General features: G+C 46.0%; 1 protein-coding gene across 1 annotated transcript in view; it reads right to left on the bottom strand.

Moving 5' to 3' along the window:
• LOC147459490 (elongation factor G-1, mitochondrial-like) overlaps positions 1-17,425 on the bottom strand; it is an 82,856-nt gene that overhangs the window by 47,123 nt on the left and 18,308 nt on the right. The window contains exons 3-6 of the mRNA XM_086510747.1: positions 7,024-7,145; positions 6,764-6,914; positions 6,606-6,677; positions 5,907-6,002 (exon numbers count right to left, since the gene is read on the bottom strand). Coding sequence (XP_086366873.1) covers positions 5,907-6,002; positions 6,606-6,677; positions 6,764-6,914; positions 7,024-7,145 — 441 coding nt within the window. The remainder of the gene's footprint in view (positions 1-5,906; positions 6,003-6,605; positions 6,678-6,763; positions 6,915-7,023; positions 7,146-17,425) is intronic.

Here is a 17,425-nt window from a genome sequence, read left to right as displayed (position 1 = left end):
TGTTTGAATGTGTGTTTGTAGGTACTTCATCGCAAAGGAGAAGCGAGAAGGCTTCAGCCTACGCTTGGGAATTCCGGAAACGGAATTCGGAAATTGTCTGCGGAGTCTCAACTCCGAGTACAGACGGAAAAAGGATTGAGAGCTTGTCTCTCGGATTTCCCTTACGGGAAGGAACGACCATCGAGTCAGAGATTTAGAGCGGAGGGGTTTTCTCCGGTTCTTGTGCTTGTAAAAAGATTCTCCCTAATAAAGAATTCTCTTTAAGGGGGGGGACCAGCCCATCTTCTGGTCCCCAGTATTGTGTCGATCTTCTCACTCTCTCTCTCTCTCTCACTATCTATTTCTCTCTATATCCTTTGGCTTCATTATTAAGTGATAAATTCTATTTATCCGAGTATGTTTTATATTGTTATGCACTCCCGTTTGTGACAGTCACAAGACAGGCACCACGTGCCAACGAAAAAGAACAGACAGAACGGACTTTTAGCACTTCAATAACAATTGAACTGAAAGAGAGAGACGACACGCGACACAGAGCATGAGGCAAAGTACGAGATCAAGAAGCCCTCATCTTCTCAAACGGGGGAGCCAAGACCAAATTGGCAGATCGACTTGGATTACGCCATAGGAAATGAGACCACAAGCTCAGGCAATTCTACCAGCACAAGGATGGGATGTTGCCATTACACCTGTCATAGGGAAAAAGTAGGACTGACTGGATTTTGTTCCGGGTCAGTCTGCACAAAATCCGCTACCAATCCTACTTTTTTCTTTCCTTTATTTGCTCGCTCATCAACTACTCTGGAACTCTCTGGCTTGTCCTCGGTCTTATCACTAGACACTTTATTGGGGCAATTGGCAAGCACATGCCCTTGTTCCACACATCCGTAGCATTTGTAGTACTTTGTTCGATTCTTGCATGTTCCGGACTACCACAAGCCTATTTGTAGGGTAAGTGAGAGTGTGTGTGCATTGTAAACCCTTGCTTGGCATGTCCCATTGACCGCTTCATGGACTCGGACTTCCTCTACATACAATAACTTTGTATTTCTTTGGGTAGTCCATAGCACAATCGCTCAACTTGTTACTTGAAGGTGATTTTCTTCAAAGAAGAGGTAGGTAGAAAAGTATCCAAAAATCTCTGACAGTAAACATCCAGTGTGTCTTCCTTGGTCGTCCTCAGATGATTCCAAGCTGTGATTATATCTTGTTCGTATTCTTGAGTGAGCCATGAAGAAGTGAAAACTTGCTTGAACTATAGCCACTTCGTTGGTGCTTCCTTGCATAGCAGTAGGGTAGACCACCTAGTTTGGGCATTCCCTTTGAGATAGGATGTCGCTCTTCATACCTTGAGTGCTCTGAGTAGCGTCCTCCAAAAGAAGCGATGTCAAACTATTGGATAAAAGCGAGGGCTCTATGGATATATTTAAAGTCGGAATACGTATCAAACTTTAAAGCCTGTCCACCCTCCTTGAAATCATAGGGTTTCTTCCCCTTGTACTCAAGGTAGTCGTTCTGGTTGGCTCGGTATTTTCCTCTTCATTGCATACATCGGATCATCGGAATCAAAGCTCTAGGATGACAAGGAGTCCTCATCAGATTTGTCAATTCGCTTCCGAGATCTTCTGCGGGATCCGCTCTTCTTTGCCTTCTTGTCTTTGTTATGTCTCTAAATCTTTCTCCTCTTCTTATTCATTTATCCTCATCGCTAGAGTCAGAGGAAGAAGAACTCTTCAAACTATCAGAAGAGGACGAGGATGAGCTGGAAACACCCTCAAATCGAACATGTTTCTTTGGCGTACTGGCGGCCTCAAACGTAGATTCATGATAGTCTACTACTCGACTCTTCTTCCACGATTGTCTCTTGGTCCTCATGAGTCTATCAGCTCATCACTCTACGGCTTCATTAAATTCCTCCTCTGAGTACACCCTTTGTCTGGGTACCGCTGGTGAAGATTTCTTCTTCAAAGCAGACTTGAGAGGCGACCAGATGAGTCGGAAGGTGGTCAATGTCCGTTTGAATCTCCGTCGTTGTCTTCTGTACCCGAATGGTCACGTGCAACAATTTCCTTCTATCGGGATTCGTCAACTGCATCCATGTGTCCTGCAGATAAAGAGATCAAATCCTCCGTAGAAGTCTGATGAAGAATCGTCTAAGCTATGATACCATTGCAATAGACTTGGACATTCCAAGCCAAAGATCGGATGCAACACACGTGAGAGAAACTGAACGAGCTATACAAAGTTGAGAGAGAGAGAGAGAGAGACGACACTGCATGGCGGAATTCCGTGCCCAATAGCACTGGCCGCAAAGACTGGCGACCCTTCTTGGTATTTCTTTATTACTATGCCTCAACAAGTGCAATGTCTGAGGGTTCGCTCTCCCCGCAGAGCTCCCAAGCCAATCTACCGAAAGAGAGGCCCCTAGCAGTTCTTACAAAGGCCCCTGGCCAAAAGCAGTACATGAAAAGCAAGTACTAGTAGCCAAAGGCTAGCGCCCTCAAGGGCTGTCCGTACGGTATGCCACGTCAACATCTCAGCATGATTAGCGCCACACATTGCGGACGTAAGAGGTCCGTAAAGCCAGCCATGCAATCAATTTGCAATGCAATTTTGTCACATGCACATGGCTATGTGTGCCATGTAGACCTGCTTTATCAACTTTCAAAGCGAGTTTTCCCCTTCTTCCTAGATAGGCGTTTCTAGAATCCTAGGAGGATTAGTACCGGCAATTTTGTGAGCCTGTTTGCAAGACTTTAGGTTTTCCAGCTTTGGAACCCTCTTGCATAAATGGTTTGTATTGATAGATGTTATTACACTACAGTCGGCATCTGGCATGACGTGCATATAGTTTTAGGTTAGAAGAATCCAACGAGCCATTCCCCACATCAATAGGATTTCCGGGTGGGCAATGTGCAACAGTTTCACCCAGAAATTGTTCTGGAAATCGATGAAGCATGTCCACGTGACATGTAGGATGATGAAAAGAGGCTCCCACAAGGTAGATATGGCTATGGAAAGCTTCAAAGTGCAGAAAAATGTCGCAAAAACAGTGTCTTCAGTCCCCAAAAATGCCCTAGAAGGCCAAACTCACAAATTCCCTTATAAGTAAGTCTCTTTGGACTTGCCATTTGATAAAATTGTCAAATAGGTCAAAGGGTTTTGATTTTAAATTCTTTAGGTCCACTTAGAACAATAAAAAATGTGTGTGAACGCACATTTATTAATGTTCTAAGTGACTTTTAGGTTGTCCAAGACTCTAAGCCTAACATTTCTCATCCCAAAAGGATGGTTATACTTACCACATGTTCACAAGACACAAAATGAGTCAGCACACACATAAACACGGCTTCGAGCCGGGCGGGCGTCCCATTTCTTGAAACTATTCACGGTATTCGCACAGAAGGTAGCATGCACAAAGTAAACACGCAAGCACATTAATATGCTATGCAATGCAACATCGGTATGGATGGTCCCCTTTTCATGAGCCTATGGCTAGAGGACGTTCCCATGCAAGTACACAATTGTACCAGACCCTGCGAAAAGTTCGTGCACAAGGCATTTCCGGACATGTGCATGTGAACACAAGTCCGAGCAGAAAGCCAAGTCCACCGTTCCACGGATGAACTCAGAGTTCAAGACCCAACGGAACATAAGATCTGAGAACACTTAGAAAGATGTGTCGATCCATGACGTACTATCATCTATTTTCCTCAATGCAAGCATAACATTTGGACCACAATTTGCATTTAAGCGAGCAAAAGGTGACACTTGACAAGTGATACTTTCTTAGCTTTGCTTTTCTCCATTTGTTGTTACCTTGCTAAGGGAACGACCTTCAGAAGGAACAACAAAGACAGCTTTCATATGCAGCCTTTGCTCAAGACCGTCTATTAGGAATTGAGGTTTTCCATTAGTAGGGCTTGTTCCTCAGAGTCAAGAGTAGACATAGACTAAAAATATTCACTCCCTTAGACACGGTGTAGTCCCTAGGATCCAAGAGAATCATTTCTCAAGACCTAGGTCCATGAATTGAAATACTTCATATAGGGAGTTTACCCTTCACTCCGAGAGCAAAGGCTCTCAAGACTGATAAAGAAGCAGGAAAGAAAATAGTGCCCAATCTCCCCACTTGTGTGCTGCTTCGGCAGCCTACTTAGTCCCACTCATCTTTGGAGATAAGTGAGTATTGCGCTTCCCCTCGGGAGGTTGGGTTGCAACATGGCCAAGAGGGTTGTTGGTGATAGTGTGTCTTTATATATATTAGTATAAACTATAGTGAACGAATACCCATGTATAATAGAACCACTTGCTCTATCAGCAAATTGTGCACACATGCTTTCTTCACTATATAGTAGGTCGTTCGAAGGCTGGATGTCATGTGTAAGTCATTGTTACGAGACTCTCCAGCTCAAGATACACCGAAACGATTATTCCAACGATAATTGAATCGACTGCCTATTTATGGATTTATTTGTTCAGACACTAATCAAACAGCACTACCAAAGCAATTATTAGGTTATGTTTTTTTTTTTTTTTTTCGACACGCAGGGGGAGGTGCTTATCCCTTCCAAATATTAGCCATGTTACATGGTCGGGCAAGGGCCGCGTACCATCGGGCAAGAGCCACGCGTAGGCATCACCATGGCCACCTAATTGATGCACCACATGCTGGGAACGACGGAGAGAACTCGTAGCAACCAGCTAGGAACCAGCTAGGTTATGTTATTGGTGCCTTGTTGAAGATACAAAACTTCTTCATAGAGCACCTCAGCCACCCACTTCACCACCCAGCAGCGGAGGACCTCCAAGCTTGGCAAAGACAGACAGCTCCAGGCTATGAGACTCTTGGGCTCTATAAAAGAGAGAGAGCACCCAGATCCGACCTTGTCACCAGCATTATGTGCAGGTGAGGCTCTTATCACAGATCCGCTCAGAACCTGCGAGGTTTATGTAGGAGTTGCCCATTCCTCCCTCTTCAATGATGTACACCATCCTACACCCCCAGTAAGTAATGGATGGAGCTATCTTGGTTTCCATACCACGATTGTATGCCCGATGCATACAACTATTAGTTTATTGATACACTGACCTTGCCATCCCCAAGCCTCCAGCTATAGGTTTTTCAATCTTTCTTTCTTCAGTTTATCCGCTCCCTTTGTTTACACTCGTCCCCTCTCCCCCCCTCTTGCGTGTGATCAGAACTACAACAGTATTGCTGCTCTCTAACTCTACCAGAGAATAAATCTTTGGTGCAGAGGCAGTGGCGGATGATTCCTTCGTAAGAGGACTCATTGATGCTGACAGAAAACGACTGCCGACACTACTTATTTACCTTAAGAGACTCCATTGCTAACTCTTCCAGAAACCCAGGTTGGGTCAAGGCACATCAGGAATATCGAACACTTTCTAAAGAGAAAGGTATTACAATCATGAAAGGCGAAGACTTCCTGATGCACAGGTGTGACTGCCATTGAACAAGTTTCCAATGAGAATCTCCCATCCTGGCCATACTATCTTTTGGCAAGATCCTCATCACGAACAAAAAGTTTGTTGCCATGAACTGGAGCTTAGTAAAATAATCCAAGACGTTTTGGAAGATATTGGCACAAACGTCTGCATTATCTGAGGCTAATGTTTCTTATGTGGCTGAGAAGAAAATCTTCTCTCTGATAGTTTAAAACAAATTGAGAATCATCTTGAATTTCTGACGATAAAATAAGTTCTTCATAACATGTAGTCTCTACACTAGTGCATTGATCAAAAAAGATGAGCCTGAAACTTCTGGCAACTAAACTGCATTGATCAAAAAAGGTAAGACCAGTTTTTAACTCTAAGCCTCTTTAAGAATGTAATCAAGCAAGCTCAGAGCCAACTCACTTGCAACACAATTTCCAGTAACTAACCTTTGCTTCCTTCTTCTTCTGATCCAACGCATAATTACTAACTTCAATGGGACAAGGTAGAAAGTCCACTACTCCGTTCAATAGTAGCTGAACGCCCTGCCATGCCATAACGGAAAAACAAATAATGCTTGCACTACCAAGAGCTAAACTATTCCAGACAGTTACCTTGAATTTGAGAATCGTGACATAACAAATCAATTTCGCAAACTGGAGTTATAACAGACAGGCATGCTAGCTGCAAATTTATGGTAAAGAAATCTCTGTTCCAAGAGGGGAAAGGCCACAAAGGGGTCCATGTCAAAAGATTGACACACAAAACAGGACACAAAAATAATTTGAAGTAGAATGGGTACATAATAAGGCAGGCTCATATATGAATCTCATTTCCTAAGGATCTCACACGTTTCCAGTGTTATGCATAGGTATGCGCATTACAAGTTACAACAATCATACATCCTGGCAAAGTACGCCCATATGTAGTTCCTTCCCTATTCATATTATGTAGATACAACATACCACATCACAATTACGAGGACATGGACTGCTGCTCCTTAACTTCGTCATAACAAACGCTTGAGCATTGGGATAAAAAGAATAAGGCAAGCTACATAATCCACAATCTTTTGCAAAACCAACTTTGTATAGAAATAGATTTAACATTGAAACAACTTGTAAGGGCAAAGAAAGCCAATAACCTGCCTTATTTTTGTATGCACTGCCCATGAAAACAGGAAAGAACTTCAGCGATATGACAGAACGTCGGACTGCTGCCTAAGGCATAAGAACAAATAGATTACGCCTGGCTCGTTATGTAAACATGCAGTCTCCTAAACAGCTTAAGACAAAAAGCTACACACCGCCAACTCATTTGACGCAATAGGCTCATCTGAAAGGAACTTTTCTGCCAGTTCATCATCAACATCTGAAATTGCTTCAATAAGCGCACGTCTCTTCTCTGAAGCAAAGGAGACCAGATCTTCAGGAATCTCCGCTTCTGTGACTTTTTCTCTGCATTGGCAGGCCACAGAGCAAAAGACATAAGCTTTCAAATGTTGAGGGGAAAATCCTAGGGTACTAGCACATGAAAGAAAATAAGTATAGGGCATGCATAACAAACCCATGTGCTCCTGAGAAATAAAAAGCTTTATTATGAACAAGGTCGACCAGACCCTGAAACTCATTCTCAAGACCAATAGGGATCTGTAAAGCAGCACAGTTATGCCGAAGTTTATTCCTTAACTGCAAAAGTCAACAATCTAAGAAGTCAGGGGGTAATTTTAAAACAGCCATATCAATTATTAACAAGCAGAAAAAATTGACAACAAAATAGAACCTTTGTAAAAAGAGTGTTTTGCTTGAATTTCAAGTGTTTCCATGGCAAAAAACAGTTTTCAGAAAGCTTCACTTGGACTACTTGTAAACGGATGCACAGCACTTACAAAAAGCAAAAAGTAAAAAATATATTACATGCTACAATATTGGAAGCGGGATTGACCTATGAACTCATTGGATTGGTAGCCTAGGGGCTCTTTATATTTTCTCAAACGCAAGTTAGATAAAATACATCAAATAGGAAAAATAGCTAAGAAAGACAATGTTCATTATGTGGGCTTTTCTACATTAGATGCAGAACTAACACGACATTTTAGGATGGGAGGCAGCCAATATTGAAGGCTGAGGATCCTATGCTCCCTATTAACTATCGTATCATCATGATGGGCCACGCATGTGCCACGCTTTACGCTTTCGTGATTGAGCATGAGTGAGTTGTTGGGCAGAATTCAGAGAGGATTCTCTACCCTTTATCATTGAGGGGAGTCGAGCAAATGGACGCCGTATCTATTGTTGCATTGAGAATTTCCACAAAGCTTAGATACAGAACCTAGAGCAAGATTGGTGCATAGATTGTATGAATTGGGTGTTCCAATTGAGATTACATGGGGCACACTTGGCACTTAATGAGATGATAGGTAGAGTGTATGCGATATAGGAGCTGTCACAAAATGACGACGTGGCAGTACTGCCCGGACAGTACAGCAGATGACGTGGCAGAAAATACAGGCAACAGATGACGTGGCAGAAAATACAGGTAACAGATGACCTGGCAGAGACTGTACGGACACGCTGACTGTACGGACTGCCGTGAAACGTGCTGACACGCTGACTGTATGGTCGCTTGTAAAACGCGCTGACAAGGTGCTGACGTGGTACTGTACGGACAGGCTGACTGTACGGACTGCCATGAAACGCGCTGACAAGGTGCTGACGTGGCCGAGTGTACGGCCTTCCGCAAATTACGCTGCCTGCTTTTCTGGCACTTTTTGAAGCAAGCGCTTTTGGGAACCAGTTGCCTTTGGGATTGTTGCTTTTAGGAACTAATTGCTTTTCAGTTCCACTGCTTTTGGGGCTCTGCTTTTGGCATCCCTTGTAAGAATAAAAGTGGACCTAAGGGGCCTCACTCCCTTCGGGTGTTGTACTTTGCTCAAGCATTAATTTAATAAAGAAATACCGAAAGGGGTGCCAAGTTTTGGGGTCAATACCTCCGGGCACGGAACTACGCCGGGCCGTGTCGACTCAATATTTAAAGTGTGATGAAGTTGTGAAGTAATTTAAGTGATTCTCTCGTGTGTCGTGTCGGATTCTTGACTTGGGGTGCCCAAGTCTGTGCTAGTGGTATAAGAGCGTCAGGCGTGTGCTTTTCTCAAAGCATACCGGTCCTATCAAAGAGCACACAGGGCACTTGGGCACAAATTGTTATTGAAGAATCTCCGTCTCCGTGGTCTATCCCCGGACTTATTAGCCACTCCCACCCTTACTTCATCACGCATCAGGCACGCTTCCGTCTTCATCGCTCTGTCTTAAAGGGCATAAGCCATAAAGAATCCCAAATTATACATGGGTTGTCACGGAGAATTTGCCAGAGATAACACCTCTCAGAAGAAATATACAAAGCGAGGAGATACTCGCTCCAGAACAGATTTTGGAAAGAAAACTGAATGGGATACTGATATCTTGTTGTTTGTGTGCAGATAACTAGTAGGAGCGAGGAACATGCATATGCAAGCATTTGGAAACATGGAATTGGACCTCAACTCTTTTGCAACTAGGTGAGCCATCTCCTTGCCTGTTTTGCAGGTGATATCGAGGATAAGATGGTGAGATCAGGAGCAACGGAAGCTAAAGATAGCATCCGTTGATTCAAGATAAGAATGACGAATTTGAATGAATGGATGATGACGCATGTTGAATGATTCTTGTGCATCAAGATTCTCATATGAATGAGATGACTAAATAATGTGGTGAGCGCATCAAGAGTTCCTGCGGGATGAGATGGCTACACAGGGATCTAGGTGCATCAAGACTTCTGGACGGATGAGATGACTAGATGATTGAAAGACTCTGTTCAGTATGAACTAAGTGTGTGAATGAGGAACTTTGAAATAGGAATTTCCAAAGATGATTTATGTATGAGATTAATGTTCTCTGGAAGAACTTACTACCTGTGTGCAGATAACAGGTGAAAACAATGATAATGGATGACGAATTCGGAGCAATGACAACTCTAGAATGAACCTGACAACGATAAGTATCATGAATTTTGAATGAAACTGCTATTTGTGGCGAGATAACAGGATGAAGAATGAGATGATGATGATTTTGGAGCAATAGCTCCCAAATGAACCTGATAACGGATCATGAATTTTGATTCAAGAATGATTCAATGGAACTGTCATGAGTGCATCAAGAGTTCTTGGGGGATGAGATGGCCACACAGCTAGAACGGAATGATTGAAGCACTCCATTCAGTATGAACTCAGTATGCGATTGATGGATTGGGATCCCCGGAAATGATTACTCGCACACGACAGTGCTCGAGTGCAAATGGAATGATCACTCGACATGACAGTGCTTGAGTGCAAAAATCTATGGTCATGATCGCAATATGGGATTAGTCAATCCGACATAAGTGAGATTTGGGATAGATCTCGATGCGATTGCTAAATACGTTGCCAAGAATCATTGTCCTAGGTCAGAACGGAATCCATGGACGTGATCACGATATGGGATTAGTTACATCGACATTGGTGAGGTCTGGTGCGGATCTAGATGCGATTGCTAAATACATCGCCAAGAATCACGGTCCTAGATTCTATATGATGTGATCTGATTGTGATGTGATGTGACTGTTGTCTTTGTACAAGTGTTGGATTTGTGTCGTCTAGTGCGTAGGTACTTAAGAGTCAGTGTCTACTGAACTAATTTATGGCTTATGTCTGATTTTGTAGGCGTAATCGAGGGCGATAACAATTCTTTCATGAGTACAACACCTTTCAGGCGTATGTCACAAAATGATGACTAGGTAGTACTGTCCGAACAGTACAGCAGATGACGTGGCAGAGATTGTACGGACATGCTGATTGTACGGACTACCCGTGAAACGCGTTGACACACTGATTGTACGAACGCTTGTAAAACGCGCTGACAAGGTGCTGGCGTGGCAGATTGTATGACCTTCCGCAAATTACTTTGCCTGCTTTTCTAGCAGTTTTTGGAGCAAGCGCTTTTGGGATTGTTGCTTTTAGAAACTGATTGCCTTTCAATTCCACTGCTTTTGGTGCTCTGCTTTTGGCATCCCTTGTAAGAATAAAAGGACCCAAGGGGCCTCACTCTGCACAGCATCTGGACGCAAAGTCTGAGAGCAGAGGACCCCCTTCGGGTGTTGTACTTTGCTCAAGCATTGATATAATAAAGAAATACCGAAAGGCACGCCAAGTTTTGGGGCAAATACCTCTGGGCACGGAACTACGCCGGGCCGTGTCGACTCAATTATCAAAGTGTGATAAAGTTGTGATGTATTTTAAGTGATTCTCTTGCAACTTGAGGTGCCCAAGTCTGTGACAAGCTATCATAGATAGTTCACTTCACTGTTAGAGTGAAGCACGAATGTATGTGCCACAGAGTGATGACATGGCATAGCCTAAAAGACAGAGAGGGATCCAAATTCTAGTGAAAGAGGCAAAAGAAGTTTTACCAAATTACAAGTCTTGCCGAGTGGCCTATTTGAAAAGTCAATTCCCACCAACTTATGGGACCCTGTCCGATGGGGCCTTAGTGACACAAGGCTTTAAAATAAAGCAGGACCACACACACACACACTCAAACCTTGCGTTAAAAAACATGCTGACGTGGCAATTGTACGGGCGTCCGCAATTTGCGTTGATGACGTGGCAAGTTGTATGAACGCCTACGTTTTATGTTGATGACATGGCAACTATTTGGATCTCCGCCAAACACGCTGGCACCCTATGCGTCAGCTATTGGGGCAAGCTGCTTTTAGACTAGACGATTTTCATGTACTGCTTTTTCGCCAAGGGCCTATAAATAAATTGCCAAGGCCTCTCTTCCGCAGATTAGCTTGAGAGCACTACGGAGAGAAGAGGCGTCAGGTGCACCGGAAGTGTTTAAGGATTTAGCTCCGATCTAGTACTCCGCACAAACTTTACTTCACTTGAAAGAATGAACTGAACTGAATGAAAGAGAGAGACGCATGGAGAGAGAGAGAGAGAGAGAGAGAGAGAGAGAGAGAGAGACAACACGGCATGTCGGGTCTGGCTTGAGTTTGTGAAGTCAAAAGCAAATGGCAAAGTTCACTAGAGGACAGCGGCAAAGGTCAATTAGACAAGGATGGCACTACCAGTACTCAGTTAGCTCATAGTCACAAGGGACGCCCATTTTTGGGCTTCCCGTCCCCACTTACCGTCCTGCCCTCTTTTTTACACTAAAAATCCATTTGAGCCCCGTCCCTTGACGCGTCCCTTGTGACTATGAGTTAGCTGCCTCGGTACCCACGAGGTACAATCACAGTTGTTTTAAATGTGACGAGACGCTTTGTTTGGCTCGAGAGTCTGTAGCCAAAAGCAAAAGCATGAACTCACAAGAAGACAAGGATAAAGGAAAGCTGGGCAAAGGTTACGGTGATAAAAATTTGGCAGAGGAGATCGACATGACACACGTGGCGGTGGCCACAGTGACCTCGACGTCAAATTTCTAGTCAAATTTCTAGTCAAATGACAAGTGTCACCACTAGCTTCAGCCAGAGAGAGGCTTGTGATTGGCAAAGAGGGGCAAGCAATGCTTCCTATAATTAATTTGGACCCTTGTGTTGGAGTTCAAGTTATTGGTGTTTGGACCCATAGGTTGGAGTTCAAGGCACACGCATTTGGCAGGGAACCAATCAGACGTCTAAAAACACTATGGATGGACGCGCCAATTCATTGTTGTTGGTCAGATTATGGACAAGATTAACAGTTCATTATCTTGGAGTTTTATATTTTGGACGTGATGTGTTCACAGTTCACAAATGTGGATTATTAGACGTAGTGTGGTCTACAGTTCAAAGTTTCTACAAAGGCAATCGATGCTCAAGATGGCATTACTTTCAGGTACAAAGTTGAGGTGAGCAACACCGAGGTGTATCCAGTATCCCGGCCGGTGATGGGGTGTCCATGGTAGCTTCTTCATCGACTTGGGCTCACTATTGATGTCCACTATGAGCTGCAGAGAGGGTGTTAAAGTTTTGGACTGCCCAATGTGATCCCATTATTTAGTTTAACTTTTAGTTATTTATTTTACTTATTTGTCAAAGTCTTGGGTAGGGCAATTTACTGGGATTGCTATATAACCAACCCCTTGCCTCCATTGTATACACATCAATTATTCATTGCCAAAGTTGATTGGTTCAGGAGACTCTCTCTCTCTCTCTCTCTCTCTCTCTCCTCTCTCTCTCTCTCTCTCTCTCTCTCTCTCTCTCTCTCTCTCTCTCTCTCTCTCTCTCTCTCTCTCTCTCTCTCTGTTCCTGCTGCCCTGCACCCCCACTGCTCGCTCGCTCGCGCGCTCCCCTGCCCCTTGCCCGCGCGCGCCCCCCCCTGCCCACAGCTCGCTCGCGCGTTCGCCAGCCCCCTGCTCGCGCGCGTTGCACCCCCCCCCCCCCCCCCCCCCCCGCCCCATGCTCGCCCGCCTTTCCCCCCTCTCTCTCTCGCTCGCTCGCCTGCCCCCCCTGTCCCCAGCTCGCGACGGCCAGCCCACCCCCCGACCTGCTACTCACTGCCCCTTTCCCGCAGCCCGTACGTAGAGAGAGAGAATGAGCATTCTTTCCTAGCGTAGAGAGAGAATTTGGTCCAAGAGCGTAGAGAGAGAGAGAGAGAGAGAGAGAGAGAGAGTGGTCCCAGAGCGTAGAGAGAGAAAGAGAGGCGTTTTTAGGCAGAGAGAAAGACGTTTTTCCGAGCGTAGAGAGAGAGAGAGAGAGAGAGAGAGAGAGAGAGAGAGAGAGAGAGAGAGAGAGAGAGAGAGAGAGAGAGAGAGATAAGGGAAAAAAAAAAGAGTTGCGAGCGTAGAGAGAGAAAGAGCCTACGCGCGTAGAGAGAGAGAGAGAGAGAGAGAGAGAGAGAGAGAGAGAGAGAGAGAGAAAATTAAAAAAAAAGATCTGCTTCACCTCTCCTCCCCCCCCCCCCCCCCCCCCCCCCCCCCCCTCCTCTTGATGCGGCCTCTCAAGCATGAGAAAGCAAAATAGCAAGGATGACCCGGTGGAGGATGCCATCCAAAAGTGCAAAGAAGAATTGAGCGAGTCCATCAACCAGATCAACCGCCACCTCTTAATGAACTCGACGCAAGAGTGGCAGTACAGGAAAGCACGATACAGACTCTCAAGGATCGCGTGAAGGCCCAAGATGAGGAAATCGCAATACTCAAGAAAGAGCTTGCAGAGGTGCGATCGCAGAACGTCCTCGAAGAAGGAGAGCTTCAACCCTCTGTCATCGAAGAGCTTAACACGATTAAGGTTAAAGGAACAAGTGTGAGCCATCAAAGAAGGTGGGGAGTAACAAAAAAAAATGACGTCCTCGTGGGTAGATGTCATCACAAAGACCCAACAAAAAGCAGAAAAGGCCGAAAAATGGATCGAGATTGTCAAGAAAGGGAAAGGCAAGGAAATAACCCCCACTCCCACGCCAACCATCATCAACTTGACACTAGAAGAGGAGCAAAGGAGACGTGTACGGGCCTTACACGTAAGGATATGTGGCCTCAGAGACCAAGATAATGTGGATATGTGGTGAAACAACTCATGACTCTGGTGGGAGTCAACGAGCAGACGCATACGAGGGCTTGGAGAGTGGGCACTAAGAAAAGTGGGAGCAACGGAGAAACCTCGAAGGAAAGAGCACTCATTCTTCGCTTCCCCTCCATGGAAGCGAAGAAAGACTTCTTGAAGAAGAGACCGAAGACTGGCATCTTTCTTGGAGATGACCTCACCCTCTCGCAGATTGCTCATATGCAAGAAGTAATGCCGGAAATAAGAGCAGCAAGGGAAAAGGGGAAGATTGCTTTTTACAAGGATAAAAGGGGGTGATATTGGAGCGACGCCCAGCATGACGGTGCGAAACCTTTGGGACCACACTAAAGATGGCAACCTGGAATTGTAATGGGTCACTCCGTCTTGATGTAGGGACCTTTGAGGATAGCTTCACGGGGAGACATCATTTTCTACTCTGAGACGCATCAAGCAGCTGGACAATCCATGCCACACGTGAGCGGATAAAGATGGGAGACAGCCTGCAGATAGGAGACCAGATCGGAGCATCGAGGAAGGGGCTCAGGGGGAGTGGCAGTCCTATTCAAGGAGGAACTGCAGCCACTGATATATATAGCACGCAAGGATGAACAGGCTAGGTACATGTGGGTGAGGCTCAGGGCAGAGACGGGCAGATACCTCTACATTGCTATTTGTTACTTTCCTCCTAGTACGTCAATATATGCATCACCTAGAGGACAATCCCCCTTTGCTATTTTGGATAATGACATATGGGAGTTCTCCAAGGATGGCGACATTATCATACTAGGGGATTTCAATGCAAGGACTGCCAACCACCAGACAATATTTTATGATACTTCCAAAGAGATGCTTAGGGAGCTGGACGTCACAGAGATGGGTCTATCCAAACTATCACAAGATGAGGAATACACCGAATATGGCAAATACTTGATAGATATGGGAACCGCACACAAACTGGCCATTGTGAATGGCCTACAAAGATTTCTGACAGCTGGAGGTTTTACTTGCTTTCCACACCGACATGGTACCAGCACAGTGGATTATGTCATGGCCCAACCAGGTCTCATTCCATTCTTTCAGGATTTCATGGTGGACACTAGGCCACTTGGAGTAGCAGTTGATCATGCTATCGTGTCTTTCACCCTGACCTTTCAGTTCCGCACAGCTCCATTAGGAGAGGTCCCCACACTCGCTACACCTTCATGAGGGAGACGGATTCTGTGTATATGGATGCGATATACAAGCAGCTATGCACCCAGGAGCCGAGAAGGCCACTAGATAAACTCACTCAGATACTGACAGAGACGCTCCATAGTGCTGCAACAGAGGCATGCCCCCACAGCCAGCCCACACGGAGACGATCCAGGAGCATGTCCCAGAACAGTTGGTACGATGAGGAGTGCAGAGAGACGAGGATCAAATTACAGAGGGAAGTGCTCATGGGTATTACCACACATAGACATTCACAGGTTATCTTTCGCCGCCTAGTGCGACGATAGAAAAGGACCCATCTATCTCAGCTAGAGCGGGATTTATATCAGCTATTTATAAGTCAGGACTTAGGCGAAGCATGGAGGCTATTCCACGAGCATTCACCACCACCAACGGTCACCTCCACTGAGACATGGGGAGAATATGCCACATCTCTCTACACAGCATCAGGGCAACCACCTCTGCCGGACCCACTAGAGACATGCCCGGAGACATGTTCTTTCTTTACTGCCGAGAGGATAAGGAAAGCCATTGACAACACGAAGACAAGGAGAGCACATGATCATGATGGTCTGGTAACAGAGCACTTCATCCATGCCAAAGATATGCTTGTAGATCTCCTGGCTATGATGTTTAATCGAGCCATGTATGAAGGCTTCCCAGAGACTTAGAGTTTGTCTACGATTGTGCCTATTTTCAAGTCGGGAGATCCCATGATTCCCGCGACTTATCGCACCATCATGGTTGGCCACACAATAGCTAGGTTGCATGCATCCGTTCTTGAGCAGGAGCTGAGTAGATGGGCAGAGCGAGAGGGCATAAGAGCACCAAGGCAAGCAGGTTTCAGGAGAGGTTTCTCCACTCTTGACCAGATTCTGACACTTAGAGCTATCATTGAGGAGGGTAGACACCATGGTAAGAGGATCTATTGTAGCTTTGTGGATTTCTGCAAAGCTTTTGACACAATGCCGAGAGCCAGACTTATACGCAGACTACAGGACATGGGTGTGCCTATAGAGCTGATATGGGGTATTATGGCTCTATACAGGACAGTGATGGGGCGGGTACGTACCACTGAGGGAACGTCTGACATGGTCCACTCCACTATTGGAGTAAAGCAGGGATGCCCCCTATCCCCGACTCTTTTTGGGATGTATGTGGATGAGTTTTCGGACTATGTAGAGCGTCAGGGGGACAGGGGGGCTCAGCTAGCAGGGACATGGATTCCGCTGTTACTATACGCTGATGATATGGTGCTAATATCCGACTCTCCAAAGGGGATGCAGCGTCATTTAGATGCTCTGCATACATTTGCTCGTGACAGTGGATTGTCTGTCAATCTCGGGAAAACCAAGGTTATGGTGTTTAACACCACACCACAGTGGGTCAGGACGTCGACACCCACATTTATGTATGGCCAGGAGACTGTGGAGTACATAAATGCATATACTTATCTTGGGGTAGTCTTCGGTCAACCGTTGTTTTCACTAAGGAGAGCATTAGAGACTAGACTGACGAGCATATGCAGCTTTGGGCGGACTGGAGAGGATGTGTTCGTAGATTCGGTTTCAGGAACCGCAAACAAAGCTTTGGCTTTTTGACACTCTGGTGACTCCAGCTATGCTCTATGGAGTTCAGGTATGGGGACCCTCAGTAGACCACCATGGGAGATCTAGCAACACAGATGGATGGAGATGTATGGAGAGGCCTCTGGTCTCTATGATCGCTCGGATAATAAGGGCTAAGGCCTCAGTACCACATGAGGTTATCCGAGCCGAGCTAGCTGCCCCCCCCTATAAGGGGTATGAGCCTCCCGAAAACGGCCACGGGAGGGGACCCCCCACCTAGACACGCTAGCCTCACTCCACGCACTCGTGCATCGTGGGGACTCCACGCAAGGTTCCCCAGGGCACGCTATGACCCTCCGTGAGTGCGGCGGAGCCTGAGGCTACGTGGGGCTAGGGACCCGGAACGCAAGACCCGCGAAACGCAACACGGCCGTCGACCCATGGAACGCAACCACGCCCGAGCCGGTCTCGTCCGAGCCGGGCCCCCTTGAAGGCAACTCGACCCGAGCCGGTCCCGTCCGAGCCGGGCCCTCCTGAGCCGGTGCCGTCCGAGCCAGGACCCCTTGAAGACAACACCTCGACCCGAGCCGGTCCCGTCCGAGCCGCGCCCTCCCTGAGCCGGTCCCGTC

Source organism: Adiantum capillus-veneris, chromosome 4 (assembly GCF_014529385.1).
Source record: "Adiantum capillus-veneris isolate H3 chromosome 4, ASM1452938v2, whole genome shotgun sequence".
Lineage (NCBI taxonomy): Eukaryota > Viridiplantae > Streptophyta > Polypodiopsida > Polypodiales > Pteridaceae > Adiantum > Adiantum capillus-veneris.
The sequence above is the reverse complement of the archived record's forward strand: the minus strand, read 5'-3'. Positions and strand labels throughout refer to the sequence as shown.